The following is a 13,942-nucleotide window of genomic DNA, read 5'->3' as shown; positions in this document are numbered from 1 at the left end:
AAATGTCCTAGTCTCTCTGACCCTCCCTTTCTTCTCCTATAAAGGAAACACTATTTCTGCTTTGCAAGAATGCTGTAAGGTTTACAAATAGCATATGCCAAGGGTCTGGCATATGGTAGGTACAAATAAATGACTGCTTTGTTTATCCTTAGATAAAATGACTTCTGTCTTATGAAATAGACCTAATGATGAGGTTGTATAAAAATGCTCTCTTTTGTAAAAAATTATTTACTTCTTTCATGAACCAGAGAAACAGAGACACAGAGAGAGCTTCCCAACAGGGTCTTGGCACCGCAATCCAATCCCAGCTTCAGCCAGTCCCAGATCATGGGCACCCAGCACACTCAAGGTGTCTGGTCTTGAACCCAGAAGCATTCCACATGGGTCAGCCTCACAGAGTGTGGCTCACGAGCTGCTGCTCCCCTCCTGCCCACCCCAGTAATTTTTTATTTTTTATGTTTTCTTGAGTGACTGTGATTTCAAACACACACAAATTGCCCCTGTGATCATTTTTAAGCCACCTTGGGTATAACTGGAATGTTTAAAGTTCTAATCTGAAGCCAATGTAAACAAATGGACCTATCAGCTACACAGCACTGACCAACCCATCCACAGAAGCACCCCTGGCCTGTTGCAGTCCAGCTTTACCCTGAGGCCTTGGAAAGGTTACATGTAGTAGGCCTGAGATTACAGGCCCAAAGGAGGAGGTCGGGCTACGGGCAATATACTGGGCAGGCTGACACACTGCAAGCCTTGTTCCCTGTCCCTTACAAAGCACCTCTTTAGGAGGAAAACAAGATGTTCTTTGTAAATAAAAGTTCATGCATTTGAGTAATGAAGTCATTTTCCAGCGCGGCAGTGAAAGATATTCTTCTCCTGAGCACTCTGGGTGAGGACTGTGGCGAGGAAGCGAGTGGCCAGTCGGTCTCCAGAGGAGATCATAGCACAGAAAGCGCAATGGTCTATCTCTAGAAAGGGAAATAGTGCTCAGAAAGTGGGCGCCTCTGCCTTTTGAGATGATCTACCTCTGGCTCCCGCCCCCGGAATCCCTTTCCCGCCCACTTTCCTGCAGAGTAGCGGGAGGCACATAAAATATCTTTATAAATAGAGATAAGACTTCCGGCACCTTGATTAAAATAAGTAAGAACTGTGAAGAAGTCATAGCAAAAGCTGAAAATTCATTAAGAGCCCTTGGAGGGGCTCCAAACTGAGAAGGAAGAGGAGGCCTCTAGAAAAAACTCAAACTCGGTGTCTGAAAAGCCGACTTGGAGTGGGAGGGCCTGGGAGTGGAAGGTAAAAAGGGAGTGGGGAGAAGGAGTGCTGGAAGGCAGCCAGGACAGCGCAGTCCTCAGGCCCGACCCGCCGTGCGGAGGTGGCCAGGCGCTGGCGGGCTCCCCCCAGTCGGGTCCCCTTTTGATGCGCGGCTGTAAACTGCATCCCATCCGTAGGTTCGGGAGCCACAGCCTCTGGGGAGAGTGAGACACGAGAAGGAGGGAGGAGGAGAAAGAAAAAGAGAGAGAGGGAGGGAGGGAGTGGGGGACTGGGACTCTCGCTTACTCTCTCACTCTCCCTTTTTTCCCTCCTAAGTTGCTGGCTGGGCTGGCGTTCCCACATCTGGATACTGCGATACTGCAGACCGAGAGGTCACGTAAGCAAGGCACCGCCTCACCACCCCGGGGACCGACGGAGACCAGCGGTTCCCGAGCTCCTGGAGAGCCAGGTTGGAAGTCCGCGGAGAGATGACCCTGGGCGCAGCGTGGAGCGCAGTCCTGCCTCTGTGGCTCCTCTGGGGCGCTGCCTGCTCCAGCGCGGCATCCGGGGACGGCAACGCTTTTCCTTTTGACATTGAGGGGAGCTCAGCTGTCGGCAGGCAAGACCCGCCTGAGATGAGCGAGCCCCGCGTGGCTCCGGGCCCCCTCCCGCCTGTCGCTGAGGTACCGTGTCCCTGTCATTGTCACCCTGTTGGGGCACCTGCGCCCCGCGGGGTGTGCCACATTGCCCCCCCCCCCTCTCTCCCCCTCTCTTTCTCCCCTTACTGTCTTGAGAGTTTCACCTGGAGGCCAGATCAGAAACTTGAAATAAAGAGTCACGTCTTTAAGTTGGACTCGGATGTTGAGAGTTGAAAGTGGAGGCTTTGGAACGTGTCTGTTCACACCGGGAAAAGTGCTTGTGTCCTCTGTGCTCTGAGTCGGCCTACTAGACTCTCACCTGGGAATGCCCAAGCACATCAGGGACTTTCTGCTCCTTGTATATCTGGCAGGAGTCATTTTGTCAAGCTAAGGCACTTAATGCATGTACCCATCACTGGCTTCCTTCTCCTCTACATGAGGACAACGGGGACAACAGTGCAGGACCTCACATTTATGTCTCAGATTAAGGTCTTCTGCAACAGACAATGAGGGGGTGAGTGAGGGAACCTTCGTGAGAGAAGCTGTTAGGAAATTGCCAAGCAGATACCTTAATAGAAAGCAAGAAGTTGCCATTAAAATCAAGTCCCAGCCCCAAAACCAATAAGGATAGGCTATCCATAACATCTGCATTCAGAGAGCTGCTGTTCGAATGTCTTTTTGCTAGCTTTCAAGTTTGAAAGCATAAACAGAGTGTAGAAATTCCGTGTTGGAGGATGAACCCAGAGTAAGTAATTTAAAGAACCCCCTGAGCCAAGACACAACGGCACGGCCAGTGTGTGGGAGATGCTGAGTAGGAGGAAAACGAAGTCACCTAAGTTCATGGGAAAGGAAGGAGCAATTGACCCAACAAAACACACACACACAGACACACACACACGTAGCTGTGATTACAACAACTAAGTTGTGTGGATTGATGCCATTTCTAACACTATTGAGGGCTGGATTATTACTATTAATTCTATGAATTGAAAATATAACTGCAGCTATGAATTATTGATAATTAAATATAAGATGCATGAGAAATAGTCATTCTTTGGTGAGCCCTGCCCATGCTCCCAAAAATAGGGGGAGCGGGTAGGGCCATAGGATAGTAAGCTCTTGTTTTGTTTGAAAAATATAACCTCCATGACAGAGGGAGCATGGCTTCCGGTCCACTTTATATCCTGATTCTGGAAAGAAGCCAGACCAGGAGAACTCCACAGGGTGGGAACAATGAGAGGCCTCACTTCTCTGCAAGCTTGGAATTAACCTTAGGGAAGTATGATCACCACCTGTTGCTTTGAGCATGGAAAGTCCCCACATGAAATGCCAAAGGATTGGTGGAGAAACTGCAGGACACCCAAGTAAATATGAATTTCGGATAAAGAAAAAATACCTTGTGTGTCATGGCCCAAATATTGCATGGAATGTATTTATACTAAAAAATAAAAAAAAATTAAAAAAAAGAGAGAGAGAGAAAGAAAAAAAAATCGGTTCCATGTAAGATGACAAAGTGTTGTAGATTGCAGGCTTTCGGATTTAAATTTCAGTTTCTTAACCTTGGGCAAGGTACAGATGCCCAAACTGCAGTTAAATAAACTAAGATTTACAGAAGTTATTCATGTCTATTTTATAACTGGTACAGTTATTGTAAATAATAAATTAGATAAAAATAGTGTGTGCTTAGCATAGTGCCTTATATAGCAGAAATGCTTTATGTAGGCTAAGAGTTGTGATTATATTATAAAAATGAGTTTATTGGATTAAAACCCCTTATTCAGAACTATTTCTTAAAACTTTATTTTTATGGTACTATACTACTTTAATATTTTTATATCCCTTTTTGCCTATATACTTCCAAACAGAATGTCCGATAGTGAGTTAAATTCAAAGTCTAATAGATTGAGAATGCCAGTTGAAGTCTTTGGTTTTGGGAAACAGAAGATATTAGTCATTCCAGCAGGTCAAAGTATATGGTGTAGAAAGGGTGGGATTGAGGTTAAGTCTGTTCCCACTGCATAGTTTTACATAATGTCTCCTGTCAGCCTGTGGTCCCATGGCAATTCCAACACCTCACCACCAGGCTTCCCATGCTCTACAGCTATAAGCAGACCTTCAACCAAAAACACTCTAGAGATTTAAAAACATGGTACCACCACTTTACTGGATTGGTTCAGGAGACCATGCTTATGAATACATACAGAGAAAGAGAACACTGTCACATTATTTGTGGGTGGGGTTCAATATGTGCATGGGAGGAAATTCTAAAAATACATTTACTTTATTGGAAGTGGATTTTTATGAATGGCCATTTTGCAATTCTCCTTTAAAGCAAAAAAAAAAACAAACAAAAAAAAAAAAAAAAACAAGGGCAAGCATGGAACTGTGTGAGGTGCTTGGCTGAAGGCCTTTCTAAGGTTCTCCCAAGCTCTTTGCTAACAGGGCTTATGTCCTCTTCATCCCTGTGTTCTCAGCCCAAGACATGAACTCTGGCATGCTGTGGTGGTCAGTGTGAGCCTGAGAACAAATATTATAAAATATGCACAGAATGAAAGAATGGAAAGTGCTGGGGCTGACCAAGAAGGAGGTCTTAAAAATAGGCTCAAGCCTTTCCTTGAAAAATAGGCCCAAGCATCCTCCAGAATGCAAAGAATTAAAAAAGAGGAGCACTCATGCGTAACTCTGTCCTAGCTGTGCGAAGCATTTTCCCGTCCTCTGCTTTTTACAAGCCATTTATTGCATCTGTTATTGGTGAGTTTATGGTGACCACAGTGATTATAGTAGGTGAGAGTAGGCAGAAGGGAGACTAGGTCATTTCAAAAGGATATTCATGTTCTAATATTCCACACTGAAGAAGGGAAAAATCTATTCATTTTCCCATACATGCAATAGCAAGTAAAATCAGTCAAAAGTCTTCTTGATCAAGATAGATATTCCAAAAACTGGAGGGTGTGCAAGGGTGGAGATGGGAACACCCCATGAGGAGCTAGTTTCAAAGTGTCCTTGGGAAGAGTGAGATTCTTTTCAGGCACGTTGGGTTAGAGGTTAACACTGAGTGGCTGGAAAGATGCCACTCAGAGACTCTGAGAAAGAAGGGGACGAGAACTTTGTCAAAGAGCAAAGTATCATAGATGGTGGTGAAGAAGGTCAGTAGTGCCGTTACTGGCTTTGACAGAAAAATGAGGCAAATAACTGACAATAAAGAGTTTTCCCCTGAGAGGGGAAAACAAGACTTTATCTCCAGATAAACCAAAAACTTGGTTTTGCTGCTGTCATGATTGTTGGGAGTTAACTCCCCTCCAAGAGAATTAGTGCCCCACAAGTCCTGTGTGTACCCTAGAGTGGACAAACTGACTTGCTGAAGAGAAGCACTATGGGCTAGACTAACTATAAGGGACTTCTCCCTTGACTCTTTCCGTCGTTGACACGTGATCCCGTACCCCAGCACATGAAAGGATCGTGGAATGTTTATTAAAAGACACTTTAGATCTCTTTCACTATCTGCTTTCTATCGTTCTTATTTTAGTACTTTACTTTGAAAAAGGTCCTCTAGGACTGCAATAAGATCTCCAGTCACTAGTCTGGGCCATCATTTTATGCTGCTGTTCTAACAATTCAAATAGGTCATTTGAACCCTCTACATACAATCATTATTTTATTCACTCTATTATTCATCCAACAAGCAGATATGGAACCTGACTGGGTGGAGAGTAATAAAATAGGTACCAGGAAGAATAGAAAGAAAGTAGAGTCTCATCCTTACCCTCAAGGGGTAAACAATCTGAGAGAGGAAAATATATACCTAGCACTATGTAAAGAGGATTGAGTTAATATTCTGTAAGAATGGCTACAAGCTAAGTACCATGGAGGTGAAGTGAAAAAAAATACTGCTAAACTAGACCACTAGGACGTAATAACCTATTTGTCAAATACCAAATAAAGCTTTTCAGAACTTATTTTAGAAGGACTGAAATATAGTGGTGGTCATAGCAATCATAACAACTTAGCTTAGAGCTAACACTCATTGAGTGCTTACCACGTGCCAAATATCGGTCTAAACACTTCCGGTGAGTTATTTCCTGTAACTTTTATGACTAAACAGTGAGACCAGTATGTTATTTTTACTTTTTAAGAGAGGTTTTTACTACAGGGTACATGTCTTCACTGGAGAGACAGAGAGACAGAAAGTGAGAAATCATGCCCCTCCGCCCCCCAGGGTGGGGATGCGGGGATGGCAACACCACAATTCCTTCTCCTCCATTCTCCTCTTGGGATTTTGGGCATGCACACACACGCGCCCAGCGTGAGTTTTAAGCTGCCAGGTCCATGCAGTTACATGGGAGTCCAGTAATATAACCACCATGGCATTTGCTGGTCCCAGGACTGGTATGTTATTAGCTCGTTTTAGAAATATGGAAACCAAGACACAGAGCCCTTGTCTAGGCTCTCTACCTGGTAAATGGCACAGGTAGGTAGGAGTTTATGATTCACTTCAACTGTACAGGAGTACCTAGAAAGAGATGATTAGACAAATATAAGTATCAGTAAGGATAGTTTTAGTCAATCTTGGTAATTTTATAATTGAAGAAATATAAAATGCTTTGAAAGCCCATTTATGTAGTACTTGCTAGAAAAGTAGCACTACTTGCATATAATATTAGGACTATGAAAGAGTTGAGATAACATCACTTCCTAGTCTAGTCTAATAACTTCTTTTGAAACTACTCATGTCCCATGATCCTACATATACTATCTTATTTAATACCTAATAGTGGACATTTTAGAGGTGAGAAAATTCGTTTTGACGATGGTGACCATCTTGCTCAAGTTTCCAAATTCTGTTCTCTTTTCCCAGTATACCAGTGAGTTTCCCTGATAAATAGCTTGTTTTGTTGTTGTTGTTGTTTCTTTTTAACTGGAGACTTGTATCCTATTTTGCCTTTATAATCAAATTCTAGTATGTGCCCTCCACATAATGTTATAGTCCACATTACAAGCTTCTGATTTAAATGAGAATTCAAACTCCACCACCTAAGGAGTACAGGGTCTTACAGAAGTTATTATGAAATTAATAGAAAAATTTTAAAACTCTATTCCCTATGGTTCTAGAGTTTATTGATTTAGCCAGAGGAACAATTTTGGGTTTTTGTAATATGATAAAGGGCACATGACATGAATGTTGCCATTTGAACCTTTTTTATTGCACAGTTCAGTGGCTTTAAGTACATCCACATTGTTATTCTACCATCACCACCATCCAGCTCTGCAACTCGTCTTCTCAAATTGAAACCCTCTAAACATGAACTCCCTATTACCTTCTCCACCCTCACCCTGGCAACCACCATTCTACAATGAATTTTACGTCCACCTTATGTAAGTAGGATCAAAGATATTTATCCGTTTTGCCTAGCTTATTTCCCTCAGCATAATATCTTCAAGATCCATCCATATTGTAGCATGTCAATTTCATTCCTTTTGAAGGATGAATACATTCTGCTGGATATATGCACATTTTGTTTAGCCATTCATCCATTCATAGGCATTTGGGTTGTTTCCATCTTTTGGCTGTTGCTATTAATGCTACCATAAGTACTGATGTAGAAGAACTCTGTTTGAGTCCCTACTTCTCTTTCTTTTAAATTATTTACTCCAAAGTGGAATTACAGGATCATATGACACAGAGGAAGTTTTAAAACTGAGATTCTTATAAGGGCTGAGTAAAAAACATTTGGATGATGCCAGTCCAGTGAGAGGATGGGGTTCAAGTACCAGGAGAGGAAAGGAAGCCTCTTCCTGAGGGGCAGCCACCTTGTCATTGCCAGGTATTCTGTGTGTTTAATTTTGTTACCATTGTTTGCTTTCAAGAAAAGACAGTATCTGAATTCTTAAGGAAAATTGCTGACTCAATATTTCATTATGCCGGATAGGCTATTACATCTCAGGGCCAGATTCAGCCTGAAATTGTTTATTTGTGGCTCCTGCTCTACAATATTTGAAATTCACCTTTCATCAAAGGCAGAATGGAGGCATAGGGCCAGACAGATGTGGTGTGAATCCAGCTCCACAACTTCCTAACCCTTTGACTTTGGGCAAATTGGATGATCTTTTAGAGGCTCAGTTCCTTTAGTTGTAAAATGAATAGAAATGTACTTGCCTTGCAAATTTCTTATGAAATTTAAATGAAATAATACGGATAAGTTACCTAAGACAAAGCAAGCCCTCAATTCTCCTGTCCCTCTTTCCTCTTCTTTCTCCACTATTTTATCTAGTTACAGGTAAAGCTGGGTAGTATCTCATTAAAAGTATTTTGTGTATGTTTATATACTTGTATATTCCTTTTAAAGTATAAATCTTTACTTTGTAAATGGAATTACTTTCAACTTTTTCTTACAGATTTGTTGGTTATTTAACATTGGAGAAGGAAACTTTGGTTTTCATCATCATTGTCACTTTAGTGGATCTTAAGTCTTTTCCCAGTAATAGGATGAGCTGAGCAGTAAGGAGAAATGAATGGATTTTTCTAAATACCAAGAAAAGCTAAACAAAAACCCCACCACCTTTGATATGACAAGGACAATAACCTTTTGTTGTTATTGTTCTTCATACTCGAATTCTCAAATCTGACTTGTAATTTTCTTGAAGTAAAAATGCTGAAAGCACTACTCCTCCTTTAGGCTTTTTCCTTGTTCATAGTAACCACATAAATTTAATGATAGCCAGACATAATTTTGTGACCTTTGGTTAGAAACCATTAAAATTAGATTGCCAGGATGTGCATTGAGTTCTGAAACTTAGCATTCCCAGTTACTTATTTATTTTCTAAAATAAGTAAAACTGCTAGCTCATTGAAATATAGTGACCACACAGAAGAATATTTAAATATCTACTCCCATGTTTGCAAAAGAAGAGCAGTCTTCTTTCAACTGTTTTTCTTTTTTGCTCCTGGTGTGGTAAAGTTAAATTCTGGGAAATGGTTTACTAAAGGGAAGTCTAACCACAGATGTTTGTAATTCCAACTTGAGTTTCCCATCAAAGTCTTAATGAAATTCAGCTGCCAGCAGTCCAGCTCTGAATCTCCGATCTTTTTATCATGAGAAACTTAGGGGAAACAACATTCCGAGGTTGAGTGGTAGTGGGAAAAATTTTATATTCAAGCCCAAATCTTCTGCAAAAAGAAAAAAAATACATAAAGAAACAAATTCTATTGAAAGCAAAAGGAAGGGTGGATGGACGTACTTGGTGTAATATGCCGAATGACTTTCACTCCCAGGACTTCCTCAGGTTTTATGTCATATTGGAAGCTAAAGATCCTGTGTTTACCTTACTAGGGTGAAGTAGCTACCTTTATTACTCCATGAAAACTGGCAAGTGAGAGAAATCTCGTAGCATTTACAACTGTGTTAGCAAAGTCTCTCTCTCTCTCTTTTTTTTTTTTTTTGGAGAGGTTTTTGCTATAGGGGGCGTGCACTCGCCAGACAGACAGAGACAGAGAGACAGAAAGTGAGAAATCACCCCCCAGGGGGGATGGCCACGCCGCAATCCCTTCTCCTCCATTCTCCTCTCAGGATCTTGGGCACGCACACACACGCGCCCGGCGTGAGTTTTAAGCCACCGGGTCCGGGACGCGAACCGTGGTCGACTACGTGGGAGTCCAACGACATAGCCATTACGCTAATTGCTGGTCCCAGCAAAGTCTCTTGAAGACTAGACAAGTAATCCATGTTGTGTACTACAGCTAAAGGGTCTCTGAGCACAGTACAGAATTTGTGTTTTAATGTTTATTTTTAAAATTTTGTGTTTTTCGGAGAGAGATTTTTGGTATAGGGTATGTACGCTGTCCAGAGAGACAGAGACAGAAAGTGAGAAATCACACCCCCAGGGGGAATGGCCATGCCACAATCTTTTCTTTTCCAGTCTCCTCTCAGGATTTTGAGCACTCATGCAAATGCACCCAGCATGAAGTTTAAGCTGCCCTGTCTGGGATTCAAACCAAGTAGACTACATGGGAGTCCAGTGACATAATCATTACTCCATCTGCTAGTCCCTTTATTTTGAAGTTTTGACCTCCATTTGCTGACGTAGCTCGATTACCTAAAAGAAAAATCAGTGACTCTAGGCATCAATGATGTCTTCACTAAAACATGCCTCTCAGACGTGACTGTTACATGAAATTTTGTTGTCTGTGTACAAAGTGAACTGGAACCAAGCAGTTCTATAAGGCAAAATGTTGACCCAAAGGAACGCACAATATGAGACATACGCAAAAGGCTACAGAAATGTCAAGTGAGCCTCAGACCCTGCGATATTAGGGCTGTAGGACTATCTGGAATCATAGCACAGAGACATCGCACAAATTCAAGGTTGCAGAAGTAAAATCTTGGCAGGCCTCCTCTTCCACAGCAGTTAGTCCAGGGTGCCTTTCAAGCTTCAAGGCTATGGTATGTGTGCATGTGTATGTGTGTGTGTGTGGGGGGGGGCACTCTTCTCCTTCATGAACTATGATAGTTTCATAGCTATGTATGCCCTAAGTGTTATCTCTTTTCCTTCTGACCTGGCACAAGTTGTGGAGACGACAGAACAGGTTTTGTCAAACCTTAGGTCACTGGCGAGCTGCTAAATACCTGCTATTGGGAGATTGAACCGAGTTTGAATATCCCTGCCATATTTCATGGCAATGCACGAATAATTGCTTTATTCTATATCATTCCCTCGAAATCGTTATCTGTCATGATCAATACCAATAGACACACTGAAATTCCATTAAGAGACAAACCCTGAAGCCACTACTGCAACAAAGAATTCAGCACAAAAAGAACCTGTTTGAATGCAGAGTCATTGGGAAGTTATTATTGGATGCATAGCATATTATACTTTGCAGTATGAACCACAAAGTCATAGGAATAATAGAAAGTTAGATCTAGAAAGTAAGTTTAGGGATTCAAGCTTCTCATAGATGAGGGACTGGGTTGGAGAGAGAAGGAAGTTGGGGTGCTTCAACCAAGGACACAAAGTTTATTAGCACCATGAGGAATTGTGTCTCCTGATTTGCAGTCTTATGTTTTTTCTAATTGTTTTAGCACACTTAATCATGCTTAGCTTTAGAGCTAGATAATTATGTGAACATACCCACCTAGCTTTAAAAGAAAAGTTGTTTACTTCCAATATATTATTATTTACTTGACTCTATCGTTTCTACTTATCCTTACGGTGAATTATCAATAGGAGGTTCTCATGGAATTGAGTAGAGTTGACTGGAGTCTGAAGCTACTCTGGTTCTTGGCTTCATCTCTAACAACTAGAACACCTCTTGGGGCCTCAGTTTTCATAGCTAAAAAAAAAATTACTTTTAAAACAAAGGTTATAGTTGTCTAGTAAATAGATTAAAATGTATACCTGTTAAAGGAAACCTAACTTGAGGAAGAGGATCAGACATTCATAACTGTAGTCCTAATTAGAATCCTAAGAGTTAGGAGTCCAGAGCCTGATTGAAACACAGGGTTCTAGACAGGCTGGGGGGAGTCAGGCCTTTTAAAAGAGCACTTTTCCTTGTTCTGGACTACTCGAGGTATAGAGTTGGGGGTCATCTGCAGGGCAGGGCACCAGCCTAACCACAGACAAGAGTGTCTCCAAGGCGATGCACTAAGGAGCACCTCGACACTAAGGTGACACACTAACAGCACTAGCGATGGACAATTTAAAGTGCCTCAGGTATGCTCTGATGTGGTCAGTAAATGGCAGTGTCTCCCACGCCAGAGTGGGTGGGTGAGAGCAAGATATGACAATGGAAGAGGGCTGGGGAAGAAGAACCACTAAGGGAGACACAGGTCATACATAACAATGCAATGCCAAATGGCAGAGTGGTCCATAGAGAAGAACGCACTTTGACTCAGTGAGGAAGGAGGGGGATCCAGGACTGTTGGTTTAGTACAAGCCACAACTAAATTCACTGCGTCTTAGTGGTACCGTAAAGAAGTCCAACATGAAAGCCCTCTCTAGATTGGACAGAATGAAACATTTGGGAGCAAATATGTTCAGGGAACTTTCTGGAAGTCAGAATTGTTGGTGTGTGAGGAAACCTGCTCTGGTGTATGATGCCCTGGCTGTTGCTGGCTGTGGAGAAGAGAGGTCTAAAACATTGCTACCCAAAGTATGACCTAACGACGGCAGCATCAAAACCACTGGAATATGTGTTAGAAAGAAGAACCTGAGGTCCCAGCTCAGAATCAGAATCTGCAGCTCCACCACACCCCCAGGTTACTTACTGAGTTATCTGAAAAGTCATGACATATTTTTGCAAAGAAAACTATGAAAAAATACATCATGACTTTTCCAACAACCTAAAATAGGCATATTAAAATTTGGTCGAGTATTCTTCACCTGAAATGGCTTGGAATCAGAGTGTTTACGTTTTGGATTTTTTTGTATTTTAGAATATTTGCAAATGCATGAGATATTTGAGGGATAGGACTTTAGTCTAAACATGAAATCCACTTGTATTTCACATATACCTATACACATAGGATCATGGTTATTTTACACAATTTTAAAAAAAGAATTATTTATCTAATTTTATTTATGTATTATTATTATTATTTATTTATTTTGACCAGAGAGAGAGAAAGTGCAGGAAAGTGAGAAAGCAAGCCACCACATCTGAGACTCAAACTGCAGTTGGCCGTGCGGGAGTCCAGTGCCTTAACCACCACACTATCTGCCGGCCCCGTTTTACACAATATTTTTGTATGGCAGCATTTCTACTGCAGTGCATCACATGAGGTCAGATGTGGTTTCATATCAGCACTCAAAAACTTTCCATTGTTGGAGCAATTGGGATTTTGTGTTTTCAGATAAAGGATGCTCAACCTGTAGGAGAAACACTAGGCTCTAAGATGTGGCTGGGCTTGAATTTTGAATGGAATTAGAGGAAATTGTGAATTCAGAGAAGGGAAGCATTTTTGATGTAAGTATAGGAGAGAGACCAAAAAATAAGTAAATGAAACAAAATCATGGTTCAGTAAGACTAGCAAGGGGGTGTATAAATTCGTCCACATTGCAGCCCTAGCCCTGAAAAGGAGCACTTTAAGAGGAAAAAAAAAAATTTCAAAGGAAATTGCTACTTCAAGGCATTTGGAAGAGCTGAGAAAGTACCTCACTTCCTAACCTAAAATCATGGCCCACACATAGGGGTGCTCAGAAAGTGTTTTTTGAAAAAAGACATAAAATGATTTGGAAGGTTTCCTGTTCCCACCTAACCCTTCTAAGTATTCAAAGCCTAAATACCAAAACTGCTGGAGATTCTGAGTTCCTGAGGGAAGGAAGGAGAGGAGAGGCAAGGGAAAATTTTACTCATGGAATCTTAAAATGAGGGTGTTATTCAAATTCTTCAGGGTAGTGGGATTGTGATGTTTTTCTTGTAACAAGGGAGTCAGCCTGACTCAGGGTCTCTCCAGAGAGTAAGGAGTATAGTCTAGTGTTTCCTAGACTAGAAAGATAGTATTAAAGAGATATGGAAGAACTAGTTCTCCAAAATGAAAATTGTCAAGGCTTTTCCTTCAGCTGGTACTATTCTAGAAGGATGGAGATCTGCAGGAAAGTACCTTCAGTGTAAGACCAGATGTCCCTGTTTTCCCAGCAGACTCCAGGTCTCTTTTAAGTAACCTCAGCTTAGAGAGACTATACTCCATAGTAGTTCTGCTTGAACCCATTCAGGACAGTTAACTGGCAGATTTTTAAGATCTTCCTAGTTTTAATTACTAAGCACTTGATTAGCACTAGCTGTGGAGGTATCATTCTAAGCACTGTATGAGTATTATTCATTTGTTTATTACTAGTAACAACTTTATGAGGAGGGCATTAATATTTGTCCCATTTTTATAGTTGAGACAGCTGAGTGGTAGAGCAATTGGGTAACTTATTTAAGATCATAGCTTAAAAAATCTGGCTCTAGGCTCTCCACTTTTGTATTGTAATAGTCCTCTAATATCTATTTCCAAATCTCAGAGTGACTTAGCAATAGCTCACCTAACAAAGTTCCCCAGTACCATCCAGGAATG

At 41.5% G+C, this 13,942-nt stretch overlaps 1 protein-coding gene across 3 annotated transcripts in view; it reads left to right on the top strand.

Moving 5' to 3' along the window:
- The first annotated feature begins 1,079 nt into the window (after positions 1 to 1,079).
- The window catches only part of LAMA4 (laminin subunit alpha 4), a 154,230-nt gene continuing 141,367 nt past the window's right edge, over positions 1,080 to 13,942 (top strand). Inside the window, exons 1-2 of one of the 3 annotated variants that reach the window (XM_014591051.2) lie at positions 1,080 to 1,293; positions 1,588 to 2,422. In XM_014591051.2, the coding sequence (XP_014446537.1) occupies positions 1,740 to 2,123 (384 nt within the window). In that variant the 5' untranslated portion in view covers positions 1,080 to 1,293; positions 1,588 to 1,739 and the 3' untranslated portion in view covers positions 2,124 to 2,422. Of the gene's footprint in view, positions 1,294 to 1,339; positions 1,445 to 1,587; positions 2,423 to 13,942 lie in introns of those variants that run through there. The other 2 variants (XM_006157016.2, XM_006157017.3) reach the window with 2 other exon arrangements.

This window comes from Tupaia chinensis, unplaced genomic scaffold (genome assembly GCF_000334495.1).
Source record: "Tupaia chinensis unplaced genomic scaffold, TupChi_1.0 Scaffold000527_1, whole genome shotgun sequence".
NCBI classification, from domain to species: Eukaryota; Metazoa; Chordata; class Mammalia; order Scandentia; family Tupaiidae; genus Tupaia; species Tupaia belangeri.
This window is presented reverse-complemented; position numbering and strand designations above follow the sequence as displayed.